The sequence below is a fragment of the Mustela putorius genome, unplaced genomic scaffold, assembly GCF_011764305.1.
Source record: "Mustela putorius furo isolate JIRA1106 unplaced genomic scaffold, ASM1176430v1.1 tig00000577_pilon_pilon_pilon, whole genome shotgun sequence".
NCBI classification, from domain to species: domain Eukaryota; kingdom Metazoa; phylum Chordata; class Mammalia; order Carnivora; family Mustelidae; genus Mustela; species Mustela putorius.
In genome coordinates, this window is record NW_025421421.1 from 6010780 (window position 1) to 6038555 (window position 27776).

Here is a 27776-nt window from a genome sequence, read left to right on the forward strand (position 1 = left end):
AGTGTAGACCCTCAGCCCTCAGTAACTGCCCTGAATGACTTGGCTTCCTCATGCCCAGATTCTGCGAAGGTCTGAACATAGCACCTCCTACCTGGAGGCCACACCCTTCTCCCCAGGGAAAGAAGAACTGGGCTGCTAGGTCTGTAAATGCTCAGGGAGCCCCAGATTTAAACTGCCCTAATTTGGAGCTTTAAATGGAGACCCAGAAGTTCCCAAATAGCAGCTCTACCAGCCTCAATGGAATTATTCATTTAGGATAACAAGAGCGTGCTTCCAGAAGTTCCTTGTTAAAATACACATTATTTGGGAGACAGGGCATGAGTGATAGGGACACTGTGAGGTATTGACATTCAGGAACACATTAGCCTAAAATCGCTTAGCAAATTAACTAGCCTGGCAAAGCCCACCAAGAAGGGCATTTAGGACAAGTCGATTGTGACAGTAGGGAAGAGAAGACAGAGAGGAAAATGGCCAAGGATAGAGGTGTCGTGGGGAACAAGAGGAAAATGTAAGATATTTGAATGATGGCTATTTGTCTGATCTTTGAGGAAGAATTTACTTATTAATTTTGAATGATTATTAAAGACATTTGAGCATCACACTTAGCAGATTCTTCCCTGTCTGTCCCTCGCTACAGAACAAAGAATTAAGACAGGTGTCCTGGCCAGAACAGGAATCATCCAATAATGTTAGTACATGGCCCTGCTTTTCCAAGGCAGAGATGTTCTACATCACGGGGAAGGGCTCCTAATTAAGCCGGGATAAAATAATTGGAAGGAACCTGGGTCATTAGCAAGGTAACAGAATAGAAATCTGGATCTTCACACCAGAGGGCAAGCCTCTTGGCCTGTGTTGTTTTCATGGTTACTACAAAGAACATCAGGACTCAAAGCCACTTACAAATAGCAGGGTTAGGGATACCTGGTTGGCTCAGTGGGTTAAGCCTCTGCCTTCAGCTCAGGTCATGATCTCAGGGTCCTGGGATCGAGCCCCGCATCAGGCTCTCTGCTCAGCATGGAGCCTACTTCTCCCCCCCCTCCTCTCTGCCTGCCTCTCTGCCTACTTGTGATCTCAGTCTGTCAAATAAATAAAATCTTAAAAAAAAAAATAGCAGGGTTATCAGCATGACTAAAACACAGGTATGAGATAATATAACCTGTGCCCAAATCAGTCCCCTACAGGGGCACAGCAGAAGACCCCTGAAGAGAAAATTATGGGGGCAGGGGCTAAGCAGAGCATCAGGACGGAGGAGGAAAGGGCTAGGGATTAGTGTCTATTTCAAGGGGAGCTGCTGGTTGGAAGGGAAGGAAGGCGATCCCTTGGGTTTGCTGCGTTCATCTGTCCGCTGGGACTGACTGATGGACTCCGTGCTTGTATTCAGCATTATTCTAGATGCTGTGTTGGATACAAAGATGTATTGCACTTTTGTTCCTAACTTCAAGGGGCCCAGGAAGGGTTCCCCAGGTTTCCTATCTCAGTCTTAGGGTATTTATTCTCTCCCTTCTCCAAAGTCTCTTACTTTGCTGGAGAAGGAATACTATTTTCTGTGCTATACTGAGGGTTCCTGAAAGACAAGAAAGTTATCCTATTTCTTTTTCAGTGTGCAGACCTACCACCTTGCTCTACACAGAACAGATTCACACTATTGTTTGCTGGATAACAGAGCCATCTAACTGCGGAGAGCAGGACAGGAGGTAGAAGAGGCCAAGAAAAACAGCATTGAGTGCCCGGTACCCCACTCTGGGTTGTGTACTTGTCCTATCCTTTCGGATCACTATGGCAACACCATGAGACAGGCATCCTGATCCCCAATGTTGAAAAGAAGCAGCTGGGAACTGGTGAAAACAACTTCGGCCAAGTTTACAAAGTTCTTAAGGGTAGAGCCCCCACATTAGAATCTGAGTCAGTCTAAATCCATGATCCCATGGTGTGTCTACTGGGCCATGATCCCCACTTGGGAATCAAGGAATGAACAACAAAGGGAAAAATACTGTGTGCTTTATTATTAGGTGGTGAAACTAGAAAATTAGGAGGGAACCAAGTATGGAGTAGTCTGAGAGGCTATATGAAATTCCCATTCAGTGCAGCAAATATGTATTAACTGTGTCTACTAAGTTCCAGGCTCAGTGGAAGGGCTGGAGATAGAAAGATGAGTGTCCGTCCTTGGCGAGGGCATGGTCCTCCCTCTCTTCATTTCCCCACCAGTCCCTACACTAACCTTTCTGCCTCCAACACATTCTCAGCAACACTCATGGAGTTTCCTTCCTAAAGTGCACAGGGGCCTGTTAGAGTTCTTCTGTGCTGACTTCATAATAAAGGAAGAACACTCTGTCCTGCTGGGATGCTGCTCCTCTAGAGCCCCCATCTCCCTTCTTCTCTGGACTCCTAGGCTTCTGGACCAGTCTGAGTAGAGGAAAGTTATCCCCTGGAAATTAATACAAAGTTGGGTACTTTTGATAGGTGATGACATTGGTTGCCAGTGCTGCAGAATACGGGGCCATAGGAAGTCTTTGAATAGGAAAGTAACATAATAAAATGGTCGAGAAAATTAACGAGTGTTAACACAGAGGATGTTAGAGTTAGAAAAAAGGTCATAGGCCAAGGTAAGACAACAACCCAGGTATGAAATGATAGTTGCATATATGGTAATTAATGGCCGTGGGAATTCAAAAGAAGGGCAAGTATCAGAACTCAGGGGCTGACTAGACATAATGAGAAAGAACTTATAAGGACAGTTTATGCCAAGGTGTGAAAATTAGCATATAATCAGAATTTCTATAATCTGGTTTCAAGGATTTGAGCCCAGGCATTCGGGGTCTGGAAAGGGAACATAAAGCTGTTTTTCATTGCACGTGTCACATTCCCTTAGGGCTACTGCACTATAGAGCTCCAGAGAGTTGGACTTTTGTAAGCTCCACTCAAGGATCAAAAATATTTTATTAATCAGTAGTTGGCCGTCTTAGTGAGAATTGAGTGTTTGGCCTAATTTTTCCAAATTGGTCTCAGGAAACCAGATGCAGAAATTAAGCTCAAAAGGACAATCTCAACTAGAAAAAAAGAGACATAATAACATGAATCCAAGAATGAATGAAATACAGCACTGACAGCTCATCAGGCCCCTGTAATCTGTCACACAAATAATTGGTCCCAGGCCTATGGAATAAACATCTGCTTTTAAGCTGAGACACATTGACACAGCACACTGGGATTACCACTTTCCCAATTTGTAAGTCAACTTAGAAATTAAACATATATGCAAAGACTTTCTACTCCTCTTAGGATACACCATTCTAGAATTTCTAACCTTTGCCAATCCTCTTTCCGAGGGATTCTCAAGAGAGTGGGGCACGGTGGAAAGAGTGGGGTATCATTACTAAGTGAAGACAACACAGCCACCATCTGTAGCCTCATCTTACAGTTACTGGGAACATGCCCACACTGAAGCCATTTTTGTATAAGTATTGGCCAGGGTTCTCCAGAGAAACAGAACTGGTATTCCAATCAGTGCCTATACAAAAATGGTTTTGTTGTTGTCATTGTTCTAGCACCTGTAAGATACCAGTACTGGCAACTAGCACCTCTAAGATACATCTATCTGTCTATATCTATCTGTTCATCTAAAGGGATTTATTTTAAGTGGTTGGCTTGCATGATTAAGGAGGCTGATAAGCCTCAAACCCTGAAGTTGGCAAGCCAGAGACCCAGGTCAGATGACGTATATTTCCAGCCTGAAAGCCAGCAGGCACGAGACACAAGAACCAGTGTTTCAGTCCCAGTGAGTCCAGAAAAGATGGATGTCCCTGGGAGGGCAGAGTTCTCTCTCACTCAACTTGTTTTTGTTCTATTCTTGTCTTCAATTGATTGGATCATTCTATATTTAAAGTTAATCTCATCCAGAAAGATGTTTACAGACACACCCAGAACAATATTTAGCCAAACATCCAGGCACCCCGTGGCCCCGTCCAGTTGGGACATAAAATTAGCCATCATAGTAGAACCTTAATGGAATAGAGTTCATATGTTGTCTGGTTGTAAAGCTCTGTGTTTCTTCCCCAATACCTACTCCGCCCTCCAATACATGCTGTTTCCACCTGCTGTTCAAGTTTTCCCAAATCAGTTTTGGATTAAAAAAAAAAAAGTGTTCATCTCTCAATCTTCAGTGTTACCAAGAAAAGATCGCATGTGAGGGTCTTTCAGAGTTTCTGATAGTCCTGTTCAAGCTAACTCGAGGCTGAAGTATTTGAGGAATTCACAGGGTCAGAACCAGTTACAAAGGGAAGGGGTGTATGGAGAAGTCTCCTGTGTGATATTGTGCTAACAACACTGGCCACCAGGCCAGTATAGACACCCACTTGTCTACACGATTCATGTCTTCACACACAGGCTTGGGAGTTCACAAATATATATATACTCCTATAACTATGCACCCCCCAGAGGAAGCAGCTTGAATTTGTCTCATTCCAGGAGACTGTGGAAAGCAGCATGGAAACTAGGCACAGTGGGAATATAAACAACTTACTGGTCGGTCCTCATGGAAACAGAGTTGCAAACAGATCACTTGAGCCAGAATCTAGTAAGAATGAGATTTTTTTTTTTTAAATTTCTAAACACTACCATTAAGGAAAACATGTCTTTATTAGGAATGATGAAAACGTAAACAATTATTAGAGAAAATATGGAATCATCCACACATTTCTCCTATCATCTAGTGTCTACCTTTCTTTTATAGGCTTTTTCCTCTCTTTAATACCATGTTCTTTACATGATATCTATCCCATCTCTTTGGCAGGTGGGATAAATTCAATTACTGTCCATTGCTTTGTTTTGACATTTAACACGTATAGCCTCAAGCTTCATTCAGCAGTTCCCAACTCAGCTGCCAATTACGGTGACTTTGAAGGCTTACAAAGTAACCATTTCCAGGCCCCCCTCCCAGACCAGGAGAATCTGGCCCCCTCTGGGGTGAGGAGGATCCTGCCCCAGTGCAGATGATTATAATGTAAAGCCAAGCAGGGAGTCTGTTCTTTCTCCATAGCTCTCGCTCTCTGATCTGCTGTCAGCCCTGTTGACTAAAGCTATTCTTAGATGATTTCTTTTTAGTGCCAGTTTGGAGTATGCTGAATAGTGGTACAATATTTTAAGGATAGGGCCCTGTTTAGCAAGTGATGGCAAGTCACGATTCAGGAAAGTATGCAAACTGGACACATCCTCTGAGAAGATTACAGTAGAATTGGTTTTTAGATTATGATAAGGGGCGCCTGGGTGGCTCCGTCTGTTAGGCATCTGCCTTCAGATATGGTCACAATCCCTGGGTCCTGGGGGTTTGAGCCCTACATCAGACTCTCCGATCAGCGGGGTGTCTGCTTGTCCCTCTGCCCTTCCCATCCACACACTCCCACTCGTGCTCATGCATGCTCTCTCTAATAAATAAATGAAATCTTTTTAAAAATTGAGGAAGGGAGATTTAACAAAATGCATGTGACTTGCTAAAATCCAGAACTGCTTGCGATGAAATCTGAAAGTTCTATTTTGACAAAACATGTGTAGGTTAATGTTCTCTCTCCTGCATTTCCTTGTGCAATTTACAGTTTCAAGCTAAATCCCAGGGATTTAATGCCTTCTTGTTGATATTTAAAGGGCATTTTAAGCAAATAAGTGTGAAATGTCTTTTGAAATGGATCAAATGTTCCTACTCTATTCGATCTACTTCAAAATATGTTAAGAAGCAGGAGGTGTTCCCATTGGACAACAAGTTGTGCAGTTTTAAATACACTTTTTAAATGAAAATACATGGTTCTATTTGAAATTAACTTTTCCGTCAAACAAAACAAAATGGTGGTCTAGGTGTCAGGACTGTTTTGCAAGACTCTCCCGAGAGTCTGGGGACTGTTTTCTTTTCAAATGAAATTGTATCTAATTCCTGGTTTTGAATTTGTACTTAAAAAAAATTAAAAAGATGAAAAAAATTTGAAGAACACACCTTCTTACTCCTTGCATGTTTACAATGCCGAGATTTAGTCCAGGGGGCAGGGGAGGTGTGTGTGTATGTGTGTGTATAGATACGTATGTATATACATACCTGCACAGACAAGGACACACACACAAAAACTACAATACAGTCATTTGTCTCTTGTACCTCTGCTCATTCTGTTTCTCTGCTAATATTAAGTCAGTAGTTTCCCAATGGAATTTTGTCTGGTATAGTTTTATTTCTCCATAGATATTTTTGCAGCAGTGCAATTTCCCTAGTGTCTTAGGTTTTGCTATTTTAAGTTACTCTATCTAGGACTTCAAATGACTCCAAATAAGACGGCACATAGATTTAAGCGTCAACAAACAGTCCTCAAAGTATCAGCTGGCCCAAAGCCTCTTTGCCAAAATAACTGTTTCTTGTCAAAATTACACCCAACAGCATTGCTTCATTACAGCTCTTAACACCTTTGTCTTAAAAGCAGGCGATACCTTCCAGGTGGAATCAGCCACTTTGTTAGTCAGGGCTGTCACCAAGGGAGGAGAAAGAACAAAGTCAAGGATTAAAGAGAGTAAGAGATGGGAAAAGGAAAAGAGGAGCTATTGAAGAGGACATTTGAAGGTGGACACAGAGGGACAGGGAGGAGACCCGCCCCCACAACTGTTATGTTTGGTGCCTACTGGAAGTACCTGTGTCTGTTAGCCATCAGTGCCCCACATCAGATGTCTGGCCCATAGCTGGCTCCCTCCTCTCTGGCTGTCTACGATTCAGAAGAGCTAAAGGTCAAGGGGAAGAAGGAACCAACACTTCAAATATAAGAATACAAATTAACATGGACTCCAAGTCACATCCTACCAAGTGACACGTCACCTGGTCATCTCTGAATGATGCTCCCCATTCTGCCAGGGAGCACGAAGGCTGAGGTTTCAGGGGGGTATGACCAAGTGCATAGCAGAGAGCTGGCAATGACCAGGTATCTACTTTGGACCATGTGCAAAGTGGGTCAGACACTGAATGTGTCCAGGTGAACCATCACACGGTCTACCCACAGCACTACTCAGATGGTCATAGCCCATTTTCTTTCTAGCAAAAAGGCCAAGTTACCGTAGTGCATTAGATGACCGAAACCATCTGTCCCTATGGAAGAAGATACAAACCCACAGTATCCACGCTTCACCAGTTTCCTCCTGTCATGGGGTTCTCCATAGAAACTCTTTAGGAAAAGCCAGATAGATACTATAATCTCCCTACTCCTTCTGTGCCATTCACCTATTTCCAAATATAGTAATGAGGAGCACAGACTCTGACCCCAGAGTACCTGGATTCTAATTACGGGTCTCCCGCCAGTTACCTGGGTGACCTTGGACAGACATGTTAACCAACCTCCCTAACTTGATTTATTGTCTGCATCATAGGAATGATAATACCTACCCCCACTGAGTGTTTATGAGGATTAAATGAATGAGGTTTGAAGTTTCTGGAAAAAGCATATAATAAGTGTTCAGGAAAGGTTAGCTCTGTTATTATTTGAAATCTTTTCAAATTTTGCTATGTGATAGGCAAAGCCAAGGTATCTTGTTTTTTTGTTTTGTTTTGTTTTAACTTACCTTTTCTGAGCTGATGACTACATTTAAATAAGTTTACAAGCTCTTTTTGTTTCTTCTTTTCTGTGAATGGACTGCCTGTGTCCTTTGCTTATTTGTCCACTGATGGGGGCAAATCATTATTCAGCCAATTTTTATTCTGGATCTAAAAGTATTCATTGTATATTACAGATACTTATTCTTGGTCTAGTACATAAAAAACAGCAATCATTTTCTTCCTGTCGGTGGTTTCCTTTCAGATTTGTTGTACAGAAGTTTATAATATTTTTAAAGCTTTATTTATCTGAAAGAGAATGCCTGTGATGGGGAGGAGGGGGGAGGGAGAGAGGGAAAATCCCGAGCAGACTCCCTGCTGAGCACGGAGCCTGAGGTCTGGCCCCACTGATGCTCTGTCCCATGACCCTGAGATCATGACCTGAGCTGAAACCAAGGGTCAGATGCTCGGCTGACTGTGTCCCCCAGGCACCCCAAATCTGTTAGTCTTTTCATTTGTGGTGGTTACTATGCCTGGTTAGGAAGCTCTTCTGCATCACAAGATTATAAAAATGTTCCCCCATCTTTCCTTCCAGTAGTTACACTGTGTTTTTGAAGACTTTTCCATTAATCCACTTAGAATTTCAGTATGTGCTCTGATAGAGTGGGCCACCTTTTTTCTCCAAGTGTCTATGATCTATCCTTTGAAATAACACCTATTGGCAAATTCCAACATAAATAAAACTATAGGTCTAGGCTTGTTTCTTTCCATTTATCTATTTGTCCATTCCTATGCCTGTTTTAATTTTAACTTTGCTTTAGGTGGGTTCCCAAGAATACTATAATTCAGTACACGTTGTGGCATTTCCTGAATGTTTTTCCTGCCAGGTAAACTTTAGACTCATTTGGTCAAAAAAACCACTTTTTTTTATTGATGTTTAAATTGGTTTGCATTAGATTAATGACATGGGAAGAACAGATCCTTTTTTTTTTTTTAAGATTTTATTTATTTATTTGACAGACAGAGATCACAAGTAGGCAGAGAGGCAGGCAGAAAGGGGTGGGGGGGGAAGCAGGCTCCCTGCTGAGCAGAGAACCCGATGCAGGGCTCAATCCCAGGACCCTGAGATCATGACCTGAGCCGAAGGCAGAGGCTTTAACCCACTGAGCCACCCAGGCACCCCAAACAGATCCTTTTTAATAATAACACTTAACATATATTCAGGCCTTAGATCCTTCAATATAATTTTATTGTTTTCTTTGTAAAGAATTTGAGTACTTTGCCTTACGTCTATTCTTACGATTTTGTTTCTATTGTTCAGATCTTCTCATATCATCTGCTATTTCTGCTTCAATGATTAACTTGTTTTGACTGTTCTTGTGGTGTTCCTTTATTCTAATTGTTCTGCACAAGAAGCCCCAGTAGCCTAATGGATAAGGCACTGGCCTCTGTTCTGCACAGTTGATTTACTGGTCTTTAATGAGAATGATCTTAGGCACCTGGGTGACTCAGTGGGTTAAGCCTCTGCCTTCAGCTCAGGTCATGATCTCAGGGTCCTAGGAACAAGCTCTGTATTGGGCTTTCTGCTCAGTAGGGAGCCTGCTTCCCTTCCTCTCTCTCTCTGCCTGTCTCTCTGCCTACTTTGTTATCTCTGTCAAATAAATAAATAAAATCTTAAAAAAAAAAAAAGAATGAATGATCTCAGTGTTTCAGTACTAAGTATGTTTTCTGTGTGTTTCTGATGCTTCATCAAATTAAAGATGTTTTATTCTATTACTAACTTAGCAAATTTTTTTTCCTAAACCAATAGTGGGTGTTGAATTTTATTAAGTGCCAGTTTTAATTTAATGGGATGATCATTTTTTTCTTCCTTGTCACTGAAATGAATTAATAGAATCCCTAAAGTTGTACAGTATTAGTATTTTGGTGATAAATGCAATGTGTTTATTGTAGATTAGTATTTTAATACCTTGCTGTATGTAGTTGATATCTAGACTTACATGTGATATTGGGGTTCACAGTTTTCTATTTTGTGATCTATTTGTCTGGCTTTATATCAGAGAGATGAAATTGACAGAGTTAGTATAAGTTCTCCTTTATTTTCTATGCTTCAAAAGCTTTATATAATGAAAGAATCATTTGTTTCTCAAATGATTTGGAAAAACTGCCCAATAAAACCATGTGGACCTTGCATTATTTGGGAAGAAGACAATGAGTTCTTTCATTACAGTGTGTGATTTTTAGCTCATTCAAATTATTATCTCACCCTTGAGTTTTCTAGGTAACTGATCACTGCATCCATATTTTTCAATGTATTAATTGAAATATTAAGAGTCAAGAGTCTCTTATCTGTGGTTACAACCATTTTTCCCACTTTTCTTTATAAAAATATTTTGGGTAGTGTAAAAAAAATAGAGAAGATAAAGAAGAAAGCAAAATAAATGCATGATTTTATAGGCGAGAGAGAACTTCTGAACCCATTTGGACTATTTTCTTCCTGCCCCTTTTCCTAGTATTTATGTATCACCTGTTTTTAAAATGGGTTTCTCCATCTTACTTTGTCCAGGTGCCCAGAGGTGCTGATTCACAACCTTTCAATCAGCCCTTACATTTACCAAGTCTGTGGATTTTTCTGTCTTACTGATTCACTTTTGATTCCTTCTGATTTCATTATGTCTATTGTGTTTTGTCCCTGGCCTCTTTAGCCAGACCCTTGGAGTAATTTTCAGCATTTTTCTCTAATTAATGATCAACAGGTTCCCCAGAATAGAACCATGACCACATCTCAGTCTTTGATGATTTGTTCTCATTGGCAATCCATTTATTAGGAAGATTTAACTTACTTTTTAAGTTATTAGAGTGAGAGCTATATATTATAGAAAGCTAAAAATGGTCAAAGGAGAGTGGCAAACTGATCTGTTTACCTAGTCAGCCTTTTATAATCCCTTAGAAATATGAAAGTTAACACAAATGAAATCAGACTATGCTTGCTGTTTTCAGCCTGCCCTTTAACTATTCTGTTCTATTCACAAATATCTGTCTGAACTGTATGTTCTACTAGAACAGCATTATTAGATGCATTGTACCACTATTTATTCAAATATTTCTTAATCACTGATTTTAGGTAGTGTCTAATTTTCATTACAGCTCTAAGGTGCTCTGGGGCTCCTGGGTGGCTCAGTCATTAAGCATTTGCCTTTGGCTCAGGTCATGATCCCAGGGTCCTCGTTTCGAGCCCGGCATCTGGCTCCCTGCTCAGTGGGAAGCCTGCTTCTCCCTTTCCCGCTTCCCCTGCTTGTGTTCCCTCTCTTGCTGTCTCTTTCTGTGTCAAATAAATAAATAAAATCTTAAAAAAAAAAAAACTCTAACGTGCTTTCTCTTTCTCTCTCTGTCTCTCTGTCTCTCTGTCTCTCTCCTCTCTCTCTCTCTCTCACACACACACACACACACACACACTGAAGACCTTAAGGATGTTTTCCTACTGAGAAGTGACAATAAACACAAGAAACCACCCGATCAAGTACTAAAGCAACATGAAAGACATAACACATTCCAAACAGCATTTCTGTGTCCCCTGGACAATTTCTAGGAAGGATAGCCTTGCAGAAGAATGCAGATGATGCTAAGATGAGTCAACCAAAGCAACAGACAAGGAACAAGGAGGAAATATTTACTGAGTATCATCCAAATGCCGGGCAGTTTATTAAATTCTCTCCTATCCATTATCTGATTGATTGATTGATTGATTAGGTTCTCTCCCATTCGATATCTGATTTACCTATGCTAAAAAATAGAAAGATAAAAACAAAAACCCTTTAAGTTAGGTATCAGTGCTCCTGTTCTTAGAATAAGCAGCAGAGCCTCAGAGAACTTAAAATCTTGGTGGTGGAATGGAAATCTCAAAGCCAGCTTATCTTTCTCTGAAGATGTGCAATCTACTATAGACCGAGGTTATTTTCTGTAATTGTAAGTTAGTATATCTACTAAGAACAACTTAAATTTCTCTTTATTTTATGCCTTGACAAGGCACAAACTCACCAGGCCCAAAATTAAGGTATGATTGATTACTACTGCCTTAATAACACAGAAGGGATTCTGGTTACTTTAATTTTTTGGCTGACAATATATTGATTTTTAAAAAGAAGGTGCCACATATTGGGACTAGGTGGGGTGTTTTTAGGCCACATTTTGGAATTTTATGTATGCATATTCTCTAATTTTGCTGTGGTTCACGATACATGGCCAACTACAGAGCTATCATGTGAATTCACCTCCAAAATAAACTTAAGACCGATTGTAAACATTTCCAGAGAGAACATTAGAGCTAGTTTCTATTTCTTTATCAAGTAATGCACGATAGTATTTACTTAGCATCAGTAGGCAAACGCATAAACTTTGGTCATTAATCCTTCACAGACCATGTTGATATAACTGGAGCTCCTTCTGTGTAAAATTCCCAGGACATACTAAATGCTTGGAACTCCTTATAAAATCAGTTATACAACTTGCCTGCTGGTAAGAGTTATCATGCAACATCAGTGCACCAATACTGGGGAAGCCTGGATTGGGTCTGCAGAGGTCCCACTGGCCCATGAAGCCGTCACTCACCTTGCTGGCACCAACCCCAATGTCTCCCACCTGGTTACAAAGGAACGTCTCTCCTCTGCTTACCAAGTCAGAAAGAGTCTTACCCCCAACTCCGTGTCCTCAGTTCTCCTCTTTAGAAAAGTCCATAAAATACATACAGAAGCTCTAGCAGTAACAAAATGACTCTATTTCCGGACTAAACCATCTAGCACGGTGCCCGGCACATTGGAGATATTTCTCTAATACTCATGGCAGAGGGAGAAGCAGGCTCCCCGCTGAGCAGGGAGCCTAATACGGGACTCGCTCCCTGGATCCCAGGATCATGACTTGAGCTGAAGGCAGGTGCTTAACCGACTAAGCCACACAGGCGCCCCCATTGCATTTTTAGACCAAGAAAGCTAATAACTTGAACCTCTGTCTTCCGTCCCTCTTGTCCTCTCCTTCACACCTGCCTTTGCTTTTCTTTCTGCGCAGGTTCAGCGGGCCTGCCCTTCTCACCTTTGTCTGTCTTGCCCGATTTACTATTTTAAAAAACAAACCTGTTTTCCCACTTTCTCTGTTGCCACGGGCACCAACTGCTGTCCCGCTAGGGCACTCATCTTCCGACACTGCCTAACTTCGGGCAAATCTAGGTAAAAAAAAAAAAAAATCACTTACAATCCCCTCATAGTTTCCTTTCCACAACGTGCAAGCCAATTTATAGGTACAACTTTTCCGTATGCTTTTCTTCTTTATAGCATAGGGTAATAAAGCAAGGGCAGCTTCTACTATCCCCCTCGCAGCTGTGGAGGCAGAAATGCTGGCACTTGCTTCCCTACTTGCTTCTCTCTCTTGCCTCCTTATCTTTGTCTCCCTATCACCTTCTCCGAGCCAGGACCCACTGGTACCTGAGGCCACCAGGGTCAAGGGTCAGGAACAGCAACTCTGACCTTGCCCAATAGTGAACTCTGGAAATATCTACTGAAAAGTCTCAACCGAGGTGAGATGTTCATTCCAATCCACCTGTGACTTTCAGGAAGGCAGAAATATTGAACCCTCACTAACTTCTAGACCCTTCACTTCTGGATCAAGTAGGCTCCAATGTTGCAAATAGAAAACCAGAAAGGCACCTAAAAGAAGAAAAGTAAATTCAAATGTCAATTCTCCTTTTCAGTCACTTCGCACGCTTGATTTTACTCCTTTTTCTCTCTCCCAAAGACAAGAACACACATATAAACACAGTGAAAATCCCTGACATCCATCTTGCACAAAAGGTAGACTTACTACTCCAGGACAGAACTTTCTAGAAGTGATTGGAACAAAAAGAATAAACAGTAGGAGATTGACTTCAGAACAAGTGTAAGTTACTGTCATTTATAAAATGCCAGTCCAAGGTCTTTCGTTTGTTCTCCAAGTTATTTACTGAGCATTTAGCATAATGCCAGGCTAAGCATTCTGGGCCAGGAAAGAGGAGTACGGCACAGTCCCCACACTGAGAGAGGTCACGGTGTAGCAAGAAAGCCAGCCATGCAATCAGATCATTACAGTATCTATGCAATGGAACAAGGATGTGCAGACTCAGTTGAGTGTATCAAGGCTGTGGCTCCAACATGACGCTGAGAGGGTATGGAAGGAAGGCTCCCAGAGCAGACCTTTCCATCCAGTCTGGAAGGATAACATGGCCAGTGTCATGAAGGTTGGATGTGGGACATTCCAAGCAGAGAGCCAAAAATACAAGGCAGCATGGGAGCCCCCAGCGGCAGGGAAGGGAATGGGATGGCTGGAAGGGAATCTAGTCCTGGAGGGACGATGTATGGGGCTAAACGTGTGAGATTTTATCTTCCCAGAAAGTGATTTTGAAATTTTACCCCTTGGAATTAGAGATTAATTATAATAAGAATTAAAAACACTATAATAGGTAACCCTCGCCGGGCAGTTATTAAATGCTAGGAACCACTTTAAGTATTTTTAATCTACTCATAGTTCGTCCTTAAAACAACCCTGTGAAGTAGGAATTGTTGTTATCCTCACACTTCATAGGTAAGGAAATGGAGACTCTGAGTCTCCACCAGAATACTGGAGGCAGAGGAGCAGGGGAGGGGACCATCTCTAGACAGCAGGTTGGCTTCGGAGTGTCCAATCGAACCAAGCGTCCCTTTGCTACGAAAACACACACAGGACCGGGACACACCGATGGCCAAGGAGCGAGAGTTGGCAGAGCCAGGCGAGTCCTCCAGATCTCTGGATTAGGATTCCCTCCCTCACCCTGTTCCAGACTGAATGCAAGGAGGAGGGAGAAGGGACGGGACCTGTGTCGGGTCCTGCCTCATCCAACGGTAAGGGAGGAGGCTTTCCCCCAAGTTGCTTTGCAGCCCCCGCTCTGTGCCTTCTTCTCTCCTCCAGCTGGAGTTACTGGCGGTAACAGCAAGTTACTAAAAGATATCAACGAAGCCCCGCAACCCCCCCCCCCAGCAGCACTGCCTGTGAGCCCCATTCACACGTGAGCAAACTGATCAGGGACCCCAGTTCTTTCCTGTAGCGCTGATGCCAGCAGTAACTTTCTCCAGTGACTTCCATTCACTGCCCATCTCTTTGCACAGCCGTTCTCATCCGGGTAACAGCGCCTTTGCACAAAACTGTGGGATGTCCTACTTACTGCAGAACCTGAGAAGTTGGGGTGCTTAGTCACTGTCCTGTCTCTCCCTTCCCCCCTTTTTCTAAATCACAAATATCTGCATTTAACACTAACCTCGCTAGGCGCCAGGAACTCTCTCAATGCTCTTTCAACATATTTATTCACGTAATACAACAACCCTGAGAGAAATATTACTGCTTCCTGAGTTGAGAATGCATGGACACCATGAGGTTAAGGAACTTTCCAGGCACAAAGTAAGAGGCGGAATGAGAATTTGAATCCAGATGTCTACACCCCGATTCAGGCTTCATCTTACTTACTTGACATGACAGAGCATGTACTTCACATCACTCCTTTGTTCTCAACAATCCTTTCTTCACTTGGCTTTCCATCCACCTCCTGCTCCTGGCTGTTCTTGAACTTTTCGACTGTTCCAGTTCATTCTCAGCTATGGCTTCTTCCTTGTCTCCCTGACTTCCAAGAGCTGGAGCGACCCAGAGATCCGTCCTTGGACCTACTCTCTACCTTTTACTCGTAGATGATCTCACCTGATTCCACAGCTTCAATGTCACCTCTAGGCCAATAGCTTCCCAACTAGTATCTCCTGCTTGGAACTCTCCCAGGAAATTCCAGCTCCTGGAACCAACTGTTGGCTCAGCCTCTCTGGGCTCATGTGGCTACCTGCTGGGCATCTTAAAATCAGCAAAGCCGACAGCAGAGCTCCTGATCCTCCCCAAATCTGCTCTTCCCCATCTGAGCTAATAGGTCTATTCTTCTAGCTGCACAGACTAGAAAACTGGATGTCATCCCTGACTCCTTATTTTTTCCCTCATTTCCAGATGCATCCCATGCATCTGGAAAGTAGATCCAAGATATCTGCTCTTCACCATTCCTGGTCCACCACTGCTCCCTCTTGCCCAGAAGGTGCGCTGGTTTCTGACTGGCTCCCCACTTAGCCCTGTGAGCTTTCTGCTGACCAGAGTGAGGTCAAAGCTGAGCAGGGCCCTGACTCCAACACAACATGTAAGGGCACAAAAAAAACTCAGGAATCAAGACAAGGGGTGTTTTCACACAGTATTTTTTTCAAATCAGAATTCATGCCAAAAATACCCTAATGAACAAAGTAGCCAATTCTTGCACGAAAACAGAACTAGAGTGTCGGCATCCCTCCCCTCCATCCCAGCCCTTCTCGACTCTCTTCAGTGGTAGACAGATCCTGCTAAGCATCTCGTTGATCCCCTGGCTTCCCATCTCAGAGCAAAAACCAAAGTCCTCACCTTGACCTGCAAGATCCTTTATGGCCTGGGCTGCCATTATCTCTCTGCTAACTCCCACTTCTGACCTCGTTCACTCAGCTCCGTGCCCTCCACACAGGCTGGCTCCATCAAGGAGCTCCCACCTCAGGGCCCTCAGGCTGGCAGGCTCTCTGCCCAGAACGGTCTCCCCCAGACACATGCCTCACCTCACCGGGTCTCCTCCCAAATCCACCCCACCCCCGGGATCACACCATCTAACATTTCACTCCCTCCTCTCACACACACACTTCATATTCTTTTTCTCTTCATTTTTCTTCTCCTCAGGAACTATCTTTAGCACCTGCACATTTTACTTGTTTACAGTCTCTCTCACCCACTAGAAAACTCTGTGAGATTTTGGGGAGAGGGGTTTGTTTTGTTCTCTGCTATTTTCCTAGTATCTCAAAAAATTCTTCAGTGACAGTAGGTACTCAGCAAATATTTTAATGAATAAGTGATACTTATTGAGAAGTATATTCGAATACTTACTACTCATGAGTGCTCTCCTTCGATGCCAATGTTCCTAACGCCTACTTTGTATTGGTTTTGAATCCTACTGCCTCCATAAATTACATTGAGAACGACTCTTTCAAAAGGCAGTGGTCTTGGATCTGAACAATTTGGGGATATTAGAAAATGTATTGCACAATCCTTCTTCTAAATGGACCAAATTTAACAGAAGCTTGACTTGCTTAAAAAAAAAAAAATATTTATCTAGGATCCAAGTTCATCCCTCAGATCAATGTTGGGAAAGGGGATTGTTTTTGAGAACTAACCATAGAAGATGAGGTGTTTCTTGTAGCAAATTCTGAATTTTATTTCTATTCCCTGACTTCTGATGACTTGACACTATGTCAAGATGTTGTTGAGAGTTTTCTCAGCAATGTCAGAGTGAGTTTCTGTGATCAAAAGCCCTTTCTGATGTCAAAGTGTCTTCAGGTCCCTGTACTAATCATTAACCAAAACTAAAGGTAGGTCTTGCATAAAACTTGTCATTTCACCATGAACTGTTAGGTTTTGATGGAAAAGATGAAGCTCAGCAAAGAGTAAAACTACAAGTTGGCCAAAAAACCAAGAGACTTTGCCTCCAAACATCTGGGAGACACTTGATTACCAAAATGACTAAGCTCACCAGATCCCAGTTCACAGGTGGCCTCCCTGCTTCTGCAGATTAAATCCACAAAGGGACACCGGGTAGGGGACAGGGGTGGTGGTGGTGGTGGTGTTGAGAGTGTCCTGATGAAAAGACAATTTTAGCAACATTTGGAGAAAGTGCAAGAGTTATGTTTTGTCCTAAAGGCTCGTTTTCTTTGGAAATCCTCCAAATGCCTTTTGTAGTTTTATTTTTTTAAGAGAATTTATATGGTCTCATAGAGATTTCTAGAACTGTAGTCAGCAGCCAGTTAGCCTTATAAGCTGAACACAGGTTTCCTTCGCCTCCCTACCCTGTAGCATCCCTAGGAAGATGGTTTACACTATAAAGTTGTCAGGGAAGCTACAAGCCCCCACTTAGATGTTAGAGGTCTATCCAATCACCACTATCTGAAAAATGGTTTCAAATTTGTCTTGGCCAAGATACAAAGTTAGGAAGAAAGAAAGGAAGGAAGGAAGGAAGGAAACAAGCTTGCTCATTGCCTTTTGCAAAGGACAGCAACAGAAACTGGTACTTTAACTTAATAGACATTCCCTAACGCACAGTGCCTTAAAACAAGGCAGAGGGCAAAAAGGGGCCAGCTGGCACGGACTTAGAACCACTTGAGAGAATGAATGAGTCAAAGTGGAGCTGGCCAGGGCTGGAAGCAGGCAAGAATTACTAGAACAATCAAGGGCAAGAATGGCCATTCTTACGTGTGAGGCATGAAATCATTCTGTCCCGGTAACATCTGAGGAGTTGTCCCTCTAAAATCTCATTTTTCTCTTGTCCTCTGTATTTTATTGGAAGTATTTACTTTCTAGACAATGCTAGATGCTGCTTGCCTATGCATTTGTTTATTAGTTATTACCTTAATAGAAGACTTTGAATCTCTTACTGACATGATCACCCCAGCTTCACTTTTCACTTTTTTACACGTTTCCTACACTATTAATGGCCCATTCGTTCTGAATCTTTAAATGACCACCAGAAGTAGCATAGGAAAGCTCAAGACATAACACAGAAAAGTCTTAAAAGGGCTTATGTTGAAAGGCATTCAATCTGCATGTGATTCAGATCACTGTGAAACACTCTTCTTTAGTCTTGGCTGGCAGAGCACAGTGGGCAGAGTGGAAGGCCAGCACAGAACCTTCCTGAGCCCTGACACTAAGTGAGGTCAGTGTAAGCCCCTCTGGGCATGGGAGCCCCCAGAGCCTCCCGCCACCACAGCCTGGACCACTCAGGATGACCACACCCTCGTCCCATGAGCCTCTAGGTAGGAACAATTATCCCATTTGCAATGGGGTTCAAATCATGTTCCCAAATAAAAGGTACAGAAGAGAAAATGCTGAAATTGCATCTTTATATCTACATAAGCATGGAGATGTGTAAACTTGTAGAATTCCTTATATTTTTTTTGCAAAGGGCATCCTGTCCTTTCCTGAGTGGTCTAAGTGACAGATGATCCAAGCGTCAGTCGGCCCCTTCTAGCACCACTAAAAAAATCTATTTTTCTTGTTTTATTAAAACCCATAGGAGGGCGCCTGGGTGGCTCAGTGGGTTAAGCCGCTGCCTTCGGCTCAGGTCATGATCTCAGAGTCCTGGGATCGAGTCCCGCATCGGGCTCTCTGCTCAGCAGAGAGCCTGCTTCCCTCTCTCTCTCTGGCTGCCTCTCCGTCTACTTGTGATTTCTCTCTGTCAAATTAATAAATAAAATCTTTAAAAAAAAAACCCATAGGACCCCTTTATTACAGAGACTAATTTGCATGATGATTCTTATAGATGCAACAGAGCACACTCTGTTCTAGAAACTTATCTTTGGTGAATAAGTAGATAAAGGTTTTAGGTACCACACTGAGTAGAGAGAGAAAGCTCAATCTCTCAGGATTTTAATACTATATCCTAGTTTATACTAGGATATACTAGTATATCAATAGGATAATACTTTATCCTAGTGATTTGATTTAATCACCCTGTTCTCTTCCCACATCTGCAAGGACCGTTTTGCCTATTTTTAATCGATAGGAGCTAATTTGTTTTTGAGCATTTGGTGACATTCCGAAATAATTGAATTGCTATTTACTGATCTGCCTTCTAATTGGAGAAGGGGGGATTACTCGTTTGTGTTACAAATTCCAACTAAAATTGAACGTTTTTTTAAAAACGCTTTTTTAATGAGACATTTCACAAGCCGGGTTTGTGTGTGGCTGTTCATTAACGCTAACTTAGTGAATTATTTACAGAGGATGTTTCCTAAAGATGTCCTTTGTGAGAAGGACAAGTTTGGCAACAGTAATTTACTTAATTTATCTTAAATTTGGTTTCAGTGAGCAACCCTAATTAACCTGATTTTTTGCTGATAATCACTCTCAATGGAATCAAATCACAAATCCGGGGACGGATTGAGCGGCACCCAGAAGGAAGCAGCCCTCCGCGCCCTGGTCCAGCGCACAGGATATAGCTTGGTCCAGGTAGGAACTTCTTGCAACCTCTGCTGAGATCCAGCACTGAGTTCTCTGAATGGTGGGAATATTCGTGGTCCTAAGATGCAAAATGTGAATGGTCAGCTGTGTAACTCTGGACGGATGTTCGTTCCCGGGGGGATGAAGTTACATCATTTCAGTGTTTGCGGGTGACCCTGCTGATGACTTTCTTTCCACTCTGGCTCTCAGCTTCATCTTAGCTGGTCCTTTGGAAGCAGAATCGGCATTCATAGTCACTGGGACTATCGTAGCTTTAAAAGAACACTTGGGTACATGAAAAGCCAATTGGAATTTACTACCCAAGGTATTCTATGAAGTGGAACCACGCTAGTGTTGCAAGAATCAGCAGAGAACAAGCTATCCTGGAACTAACCTTAGTTTCCCGAGAGACTCCCTACTTCTAGACTTCTAGGGGCACCCCAGGACTGACCGTTGGTCACCGGAGCTATTCCATGAAGCTTTCTCAGAACACCTCCCCAGGCAGCTTTAGGATCTGTAATAGTTTCTCTCCATGTCCAGCATTTTTAAAAAGGAAAAAGTTCTACAACTGACTATTCCTAGATGTTGGTTAAGAATTATCTATATAGATTATTGCTGTTTCTATTAAAAAAACCTCCTTTAGAGAGGTTAGGACACACTGAAAAGAAAGCTAATATTTAGCATATCTTACTTGAAGAAATAATGTTGCCCTTTTTACCATAAGACAAAGTGGAATCTCACTACTTTTTACACTTGCTACAGTTTTTACACACACTACACTTTTCATTCCCAGCTGTAATCTTTCACCCACATACCTTTTGAACTTAATCAAACCCATGTGCTGTTACAAATACAAGTTTCATTTGGATAACAATAAAACATGCAACATGCTCCTATAATAATCCAAAGGATTATTACATAATCCTTTGTCAGATTGTTACAAAGTGTACTTCATTTAGTTATGTTAGATACCAACAATACTTAATTTTATTTTTCTTTTAACCTTCTTTGTATCTGAAACACTTATACAAAGATGGTGGTAGTAGAAGCATTTAAACCCTTTTGAAAAGCAATTAATATTTATACATAAGGATGTTTGCTTTCTGAAAAATATAATGATAGGAATATATATATATAATGATAGGAATATATATAAACCTGCCTGGCATGGCATTATTTTTAACACCTCAATATCACACACCTAAATGGATAAAAGAAAATCATTAAGCAAACTATGAATATATAATCATTACATTCAATAATCAGAACTTTATGAGAATTAACCACAAAACATGTAAATTGTCTGTTCAGTTTTATTCAAAGCACTAGTTCTTCCTTTTCCCCAGATGAAATTCAGGGCATGTCTCATGACTTTTCTGGTAACTCTCAGGTAATTAAAAAAAAAAAAAAAATCTTCCACTAAATAGTAGTATGTCCACTGCAGTATAATAAAAACTTCAAATTATAGCTATTTCCTTTCCCATGTATGTCAAAGTAGAGGGTGATTTCTATTTTCTTCCTTTATGCGTTCGGAAGCATAATTTCCCATTCCAGTCTGCTAACTATGCGTTCGGACTCAGCTGAGACAGAAGGAAGGGATCAAAGCAAAGAGTGGGGGGCAGCGTGGGCTTGACTTATAGCCAGCCCTGGGCTCTCTGGGTCTCGAGGCAGGCAAGTAAGATCATCATAGACTTCCTTAATTCCACTGTTAGGCATCTCTCCCCTGCTTCACCCTCCTCTGGCTGGCCACTTTCCTGGGCCTCTGACTCCTTCTGCAGAGCTCTTTTTGACACTCTAAGCAGAGCTCCTAGGGAGAAGGGAAGATAACCCCTCTCCATGGGGCCTACATGTGGCCAAACTCTAGCCCCCGGAAAGCACTCACACGTTCTCCGACCAGCAAAACCTGGAGGTACGGTTTCCACAAAGCAACCACCTCTCATTCTCGTCAACATCAAAGCAGGAGAACCCACTGCTTTCACCATCAGGGATTTCAGGAGTGAGTTAGACCTACCAGCCTAGTATGCTCCCCAAAACAGGGGGTGCTCTGAGTGGTTTCCTTATTGCCCCTGCCACAGTTCATTGAGATGCACCTACCAATTCCTCTCACATTGGGGAAATCAGAATCCACAACTCACCAGCAGGGGTGTCCAAATAGCTCCACAAACCCCTCCCAGACTCCACCACTGCTTTCCTAAACCCAGGGATGGGGAGCGGGGAACAGTGAGGAGGTGTTGCATCAAGAATGTAAACAATTATAGCAATTTCTTCCTACCTCTTCCTCCTGCTTGGTGGTCCAATAACTTGGTTCCATATCCAAGCCAGAGGCCAAAGAGAGTCCCATCCATCTTAAAATCCTGTTGCCAATTAAATAGCATTCGGTCATGAAGTAACCACTTTAAAAAATTCTGGACAGAATCCCACCCCCTTCTCCCAAACCCCCTCCCCCCGGCAACCCTCAGTTTGTTTTGTGAGATTAAGAGTCACTTATGGTTTGTCTCCCTCCCGATCCCATCTTGTTTCATTTATTCTTCTACCCACGATTTGGTGAGTGCTGCGAAGTGTGTAAACCTGGTGATTCACAGACCTGTACCCCTGGGGATAAAAATATATGTTTATAAAAAATAAAAAATTAAAAAAAAAAAAAAAGACTATTCTACCCTAAAAAAAAAAAAAAAAAAAAATTCTGGACAGAAAATTGTAACGTCTTATTACAGCTGTGTGAAAAGTTTACAGGTCGTATATTTTTTAAAGGCTCAAATAGAGAAGGAGATCGTTTTACCAACCAAATGCAAGGATGTAAGATCATTTGCAATATAGACAGAGGGAGACCAATAGGGCTCTTTTCCTTTTATAATGAGAAGTGAGTTGGGGGAAATCGGAGGAGGAGACAAACCATGAGAGACTGTGGACTATGAGAGACAAACTGAGGGTTTTGGAGAGGAGGTGGGGAGGGGGTTGGGTGATCCTAGTGGTGGGTATTAAGGAGGCACGGATTGCATGGAGCACTGGGTGTAGTGCATAAACAATGAGCTTTGGAACACTGAAAAAATAAATAAATAAAATGAAATGAAAAAAAAAAATGCTTCCCAATCAAATCACCCTAAAAACATATGGCCGATCTGCATATTACTTTGAATTTATTTTTTCAATTACATTCAGAAAAGGTCAATAATGGAACCACATTAATAGCAATTAAATAACAACAGACATTTAGTAGGCACTTCTATTCTAGCTGCTTTGTATAAATTCATTCGCTGTATCCTTACAACAACACTATGATCATCTCCAGCTTCCAGATAAGAAAAACAAGGCACTAGGAGGCTAGGTACCTTGCTCATGATTTATAGGCTATAATTCCACTGCTACTGGCCAGAATTTCTGGCAAGATTTACAGAACTAAGAGAAGTTACAATATTATCTTTCTGATTGCAATTTTAGGCTCTAGCATGACAGGGCATGCAAAAACTATTTTGTTGAGCCTAAACTTTATAATGGGATTCACTTTCAGTAGTACTATTTATTTGCTAACAGAGTGACTGATTGGGTCAAAAATTCTTCCATAATGGGGGCCCCTGGGTGGCTCAGTGGGTTAAAGACTCTGCCTTCCTTCAACTCAGGTCATGATCTCAGGGTCCTGGGATCGAGCCCCACATTGGGCTCTCTGCTCAGCAGAGAGCCTGCTTCCTCCCTGCCTCTCTGCCTGCCTCTGCCTACCTGTGATCTCTGTCAAATAAATAAACAAAATCTTTAAAAAAAAAAAAAAAAAAAAAGAAAGAAAGAAAGAAAAGAAAAGAAAAGAAATTCTTCCATAATGTAAAACCTAGAATGCTAAAACCTCGTTATCCGGACCTAAACCCTCTAGTCAAGGTCTACATACATACAGCACTCGGTTCAATCATTTTGAATGAATTGGAAAATCCCTCCTGATTTTGGCTGCAAAGTATAGGAAGTCACCCAAGACTTTTTAAATGGGAGACCTGTGGTTTAACTTGTTCCTTGCCACAAGTTGTATAATCTTCAACACGTCCCTTAAGCACTCTGGGTTGTAATTTCCAGAATACTGGCTAGGTCCTGCCCCTATTCTACTAGTCATGATGTTGCCATCCTGGGATCTGCCCAGTCCAGTCACTGGTCCACAGCCCAGATTAACTGGCTGGAAAAGGAGAGCAGCATGTTGAAGGTACAGCCTCAGCGCTTTGGGACTTAGGGGAGACCTTTCAGCCTTTCCATACTTTAGTCTTTGCAAAGAGGGCAACATCAGGTTTCCTTTTTTTAAAAATCTCTGTACAAAAAAATAAGATAAAGCAATAGCTTAGTACAATTCTGGGAGCATACCCATAAAAAGATCATTTTAAACATGAGGGTATTTGCTAACTTAGGTGTTGGGGAATTTATTTTGTCGTGTCTTCACAGCCTCTGAGATTGAACACTGAACACTCGCAAAAGGAGAATTCAAAAACCAGAGGGTGACTCACTTGTGCTCTCTTATCACCAGCAGGACAAATAGAGCCGTCAAAAATAGAATTTTGCAGGTTACTTAATAACGTGAGCCAGTCTTTTATATCCCAACTGATGCAATACTTTGTGCCTGTGAGCATTTGAATTATTGTAAAAAAAAAAAAAAAAAAAAAAAAGGAGAGAGAGATCACAATGTATATCTTTGGATATTGATAGCTGGAAATTTCATCAAAGTACCTTGGAGAAAATAAAGGGACGTTAATGCCATATCCTGCATTTAGTGGACATTCAATAAATTTTGATAAAAATTGTGTAACATTGACAAGTTAGACCTTCAACTTCACTCTTCGGCTAACGCCACACAGAAATATTTTGGAAGGAATTATGCTGCAATGTTGTTGCTCTGTCAACAGTCTTTGTCTCCAGACAATGGCATTAGGGGTGGTGATTTTGTTCCCCTACTCTTTCATTCTTAACTGAACTTGCCAGATTTTCTGAAACAAGTATATATATTTTTTAGGGGTATTTTTTTTTAATTTTGTTCATTTTTATCCCCAGGGTACAGGTCTGTTCAGGTTTACACACTCACCAAATCACAACCCTCCCCAGTCCATAATTTCTGAAACAAGTCCCCCCGGCAACCCTATTTTTGAGAGTGAAAATATACTTGAGAAAAAATCAGATCATGTTGATCCTTTCTTCAAGAACGCTTTAATGTTATGGGTCATGAACTCTGACCTATGATGATCCTTCCATCTGGAATTTTCTCCTTTATGCCAGAAAAATCCATTTTCATAGATGAGCATTGTCCACAAACTTCCCACCCAACATGTGATTAGTTTACATGAATTTTAATTTTAGTAAAACTAAAACTAAAGGTATATTTAATAAATATCACCCTAGAGTAGTCCAAATATTTTTAAAAGTAGGATACTTCTTCATGTATTATTTTAAAATAATTGTATTTATCATGTATTTTTCATACTTAAGTATTATTTTTAAATAGTTCAAAATATGTATTAACACTGTTGTCCGATTACCCGGATAATCTATTTTCTAAAAATCATTACGACACACACTTTTATGAAGTATGACAGTCCCATTGCTTTCTTAATCCAGTGATTGTCTTTAGTATGCATAAAGGATTTTTTGTTTTTCTGTTTTATTTCTGTAATCCATCTTATTGAACACAGTGTGTTAGTAGGAGGCCTTGGGATTATAGAAGTAGAAGATGCAGCATCTGTCCTAAAATGCATATAAAGTAGTTGCAATGAAATTGAGTTTATCCAAAATTAAAAATGGTAACATAAGACCCAGTGAGTGAGCAATACAGCTGTGGGTGCCCCCCTTCTGTATGGAGCCATAAAACAGACCATTCCCTCACCTAATGAGTGGGGACAAATACTTAGACATAAGGATGTTCATCACAGTGGAATTTATAATGTCAAAAACAGATATATCCTAAACGTTCAATAAAAAAATCACTGGCCACAAAAAATATGGTCACCTTTCTATTTCCCAATTATGTAGTCAGGAAGTAGGATTTCAAAGAAAGACATGGAGCAATGTCCAAGCATGAATGTTGGCCTAAAAATGAGAATGCAGAGCTGTATACAGCTTCTAAAAAATGTTCTGAGAAATTCTTTACGCACAGTACAAATACTGGGAAAATAATAAAATGTAATCTCTGATTAGAGTTAAGTTTTTCTTGCTTGATGCTCTTTTTTCCCAAACTTTCTATAATGAGTATGGACTATTTTTATGATAAGGGAAAAAAAATTCTCATGAAGTGAAAAAATGTTCTAGGCAGCACTCAGTCAGCGATCAACAAATTGGGAAATTTTCATGGAGAAAACCTCACTATTAAAGGTGTAGTATAGTTCTCTGGATTCATTAGGCTGGTCTATCAAATCTTTGTAGTGTTTGAAATTTGCTTAATATTATTATTGTCTAACCTTTTCATTTTGCAGTCAGAAAACAAACCCCAGCCTTCCACAATTCAGCAAACACAGGAGCCAGAGGTCAGCCAGCTGAGACTCAACTTTGGCTACCGCCTGTTTTTGTCATTTTTTAGATTTTTTAGATTTCTAGATTTTTCAAGAGTTGTTTTTTAAAAAGCCAAAAATATTAACTACCTGACCCTTTCCAGAAAAATTTGCTGACTTCAACTCTAATGTTTATTCTAATACTTTGAGAAGCGAATTCACAGGTTTTAAAGAAAATTCCGCATTGCATAAATGAGTGTTTAAACTCGCTTAATAGGAGCAGGCACACCCTCTTGGTCTTACTACCTCCTGCCTGCTCCCACCGGAGCCTAATTCACTCATCCATTCATTTGTTAACTCCACAAAGAGGGCTAGGGTTCCTGCCTTCATGAAGGTTAAGTTATCTTCAAGGGGAGGCAGAAAATAATCAAGTAAAGAAACCAAAAAAATTACCGATCATGGTAAGTGCCATGAATATCATAAACTGGGCAGTGTGACAGAGCAGAACAGGGAACTCTTCAAGCCAGGGGACACTACAGCTGGAACTTGGAGGGTGAACACAAAAAAAGAACCTTGGAAGGAGCTGGAGACATAGGAGCATCCGTTCCCATAGCACTTGAACAGCAAAGACGTTAGTGTGCCTTAATTCCAAAGACCCAGTAAGATTGGGTCAGACAAGCCCTTCCCTATCCCTATTAATCAGCCATGACTGGGTTCCTGGGAACAGGTCCCCCAGCCTACAAACAAAATGCGGCTTCATTCCCACCCCTCAAACTTGGCTTGCTGCGCCCATTCTCTTATGTGGAATTCCAATACAACCATGTATTTTAATTCCCATGTGCTCATCTCCTCAACAAATATGTACAAGTCAGGAGGCAGAAAGGCTGGTGCTAGATTAGCATATAGGGGATTAGGATACCATCTTTCTCAGGGTGCCCCAAATTAACCCCGTTCCTCTCTCTGGTTTTGTAGAATGTCCTCCACTAATTTCACTTGGGTACTGCTTAAGTTGCACTGTTTTTCTTATGAATAATGCAATGAAAATAAGCCACTTAGGATTCCTGTATTTACAACCAGTTCCGTCTGGTGATGGATGAGCACAGGGAGCACAGGGAGAAGCAGATGGAAGAACACTGTGGCACGGACATTCTTTTCCAATCGCCACACAAAAATCCTAGGGACAAAAATAGGAATTTGACTTCATGGTAAAAGATAGCTCCTGGGTCCTACTTTTTCTTCCATTGCCTCGTACCACCTGTTCATGTCCCTGCTATCCAACGACTTAAGTCATTCACCAAGTGTGTTAATACTAATTCTTTAAATAGGTAGACTGAGCATGAGAACAGGATGGGGCCTGTAGATCATCACAGACATGTGTTTCCCTAAGCTTATCACCCCAGCCACCCACAGACCAGCTTTAAAAACTCCCAAGAAGCCTTTGCTTTCACTAGCCAGAAATGCCAAAGCACAGAGTGGAAGACTCCAAAGGAAGGAAGCTCTGTGAATCTTTTTGTGCAAAACGTATAGCTGCATGCCTGACAGGTGATGGGAACTTCAGGATCCCAAGAAATGGAAATGGAGCCCTAAAGCTATATTCAAACAGCCATGAATTTCTCCTAAAATAGAGTAATAGAGAATTGATTATATAGGAGATCTTCAACTGAAGGTTGAAAATCTTTGCAAACTGAGCCTGA

The 27776-nt window shown here is 41.5% G+C and overlaps 1 protein-coding gene across 3 annotated transcripts in view; it reads left to right on the forward strand.

Annotated features, from left to right (window-relative positions):
* Positions 1-27776, forward strand: part of A1CF (APOBEC1 complementation factor) — a 78065-nt gene that overhangs the window by 5600 nt on the left and 44689 nt on the right. For 2 of the 3 annotated variants that reach the window (XM_045081441.1, XM_045081442.1), the window contains exon 2: positions 19505-19648. The exons of the other annotated variant lie outside the window; for it this stretch is intronic. In XM_045081441.1, the coding sequence (XP_044937376.1) occupies positions 19550-19648 (99 nt within the window). In that variant the 5' untranslated portion in view covers positions 19505-19549. The remainder of the gene's footprint in view (positions 1-19504; positions 19649-27776) is intronic. 3 annotated transcript variants of the gene reach the window in all.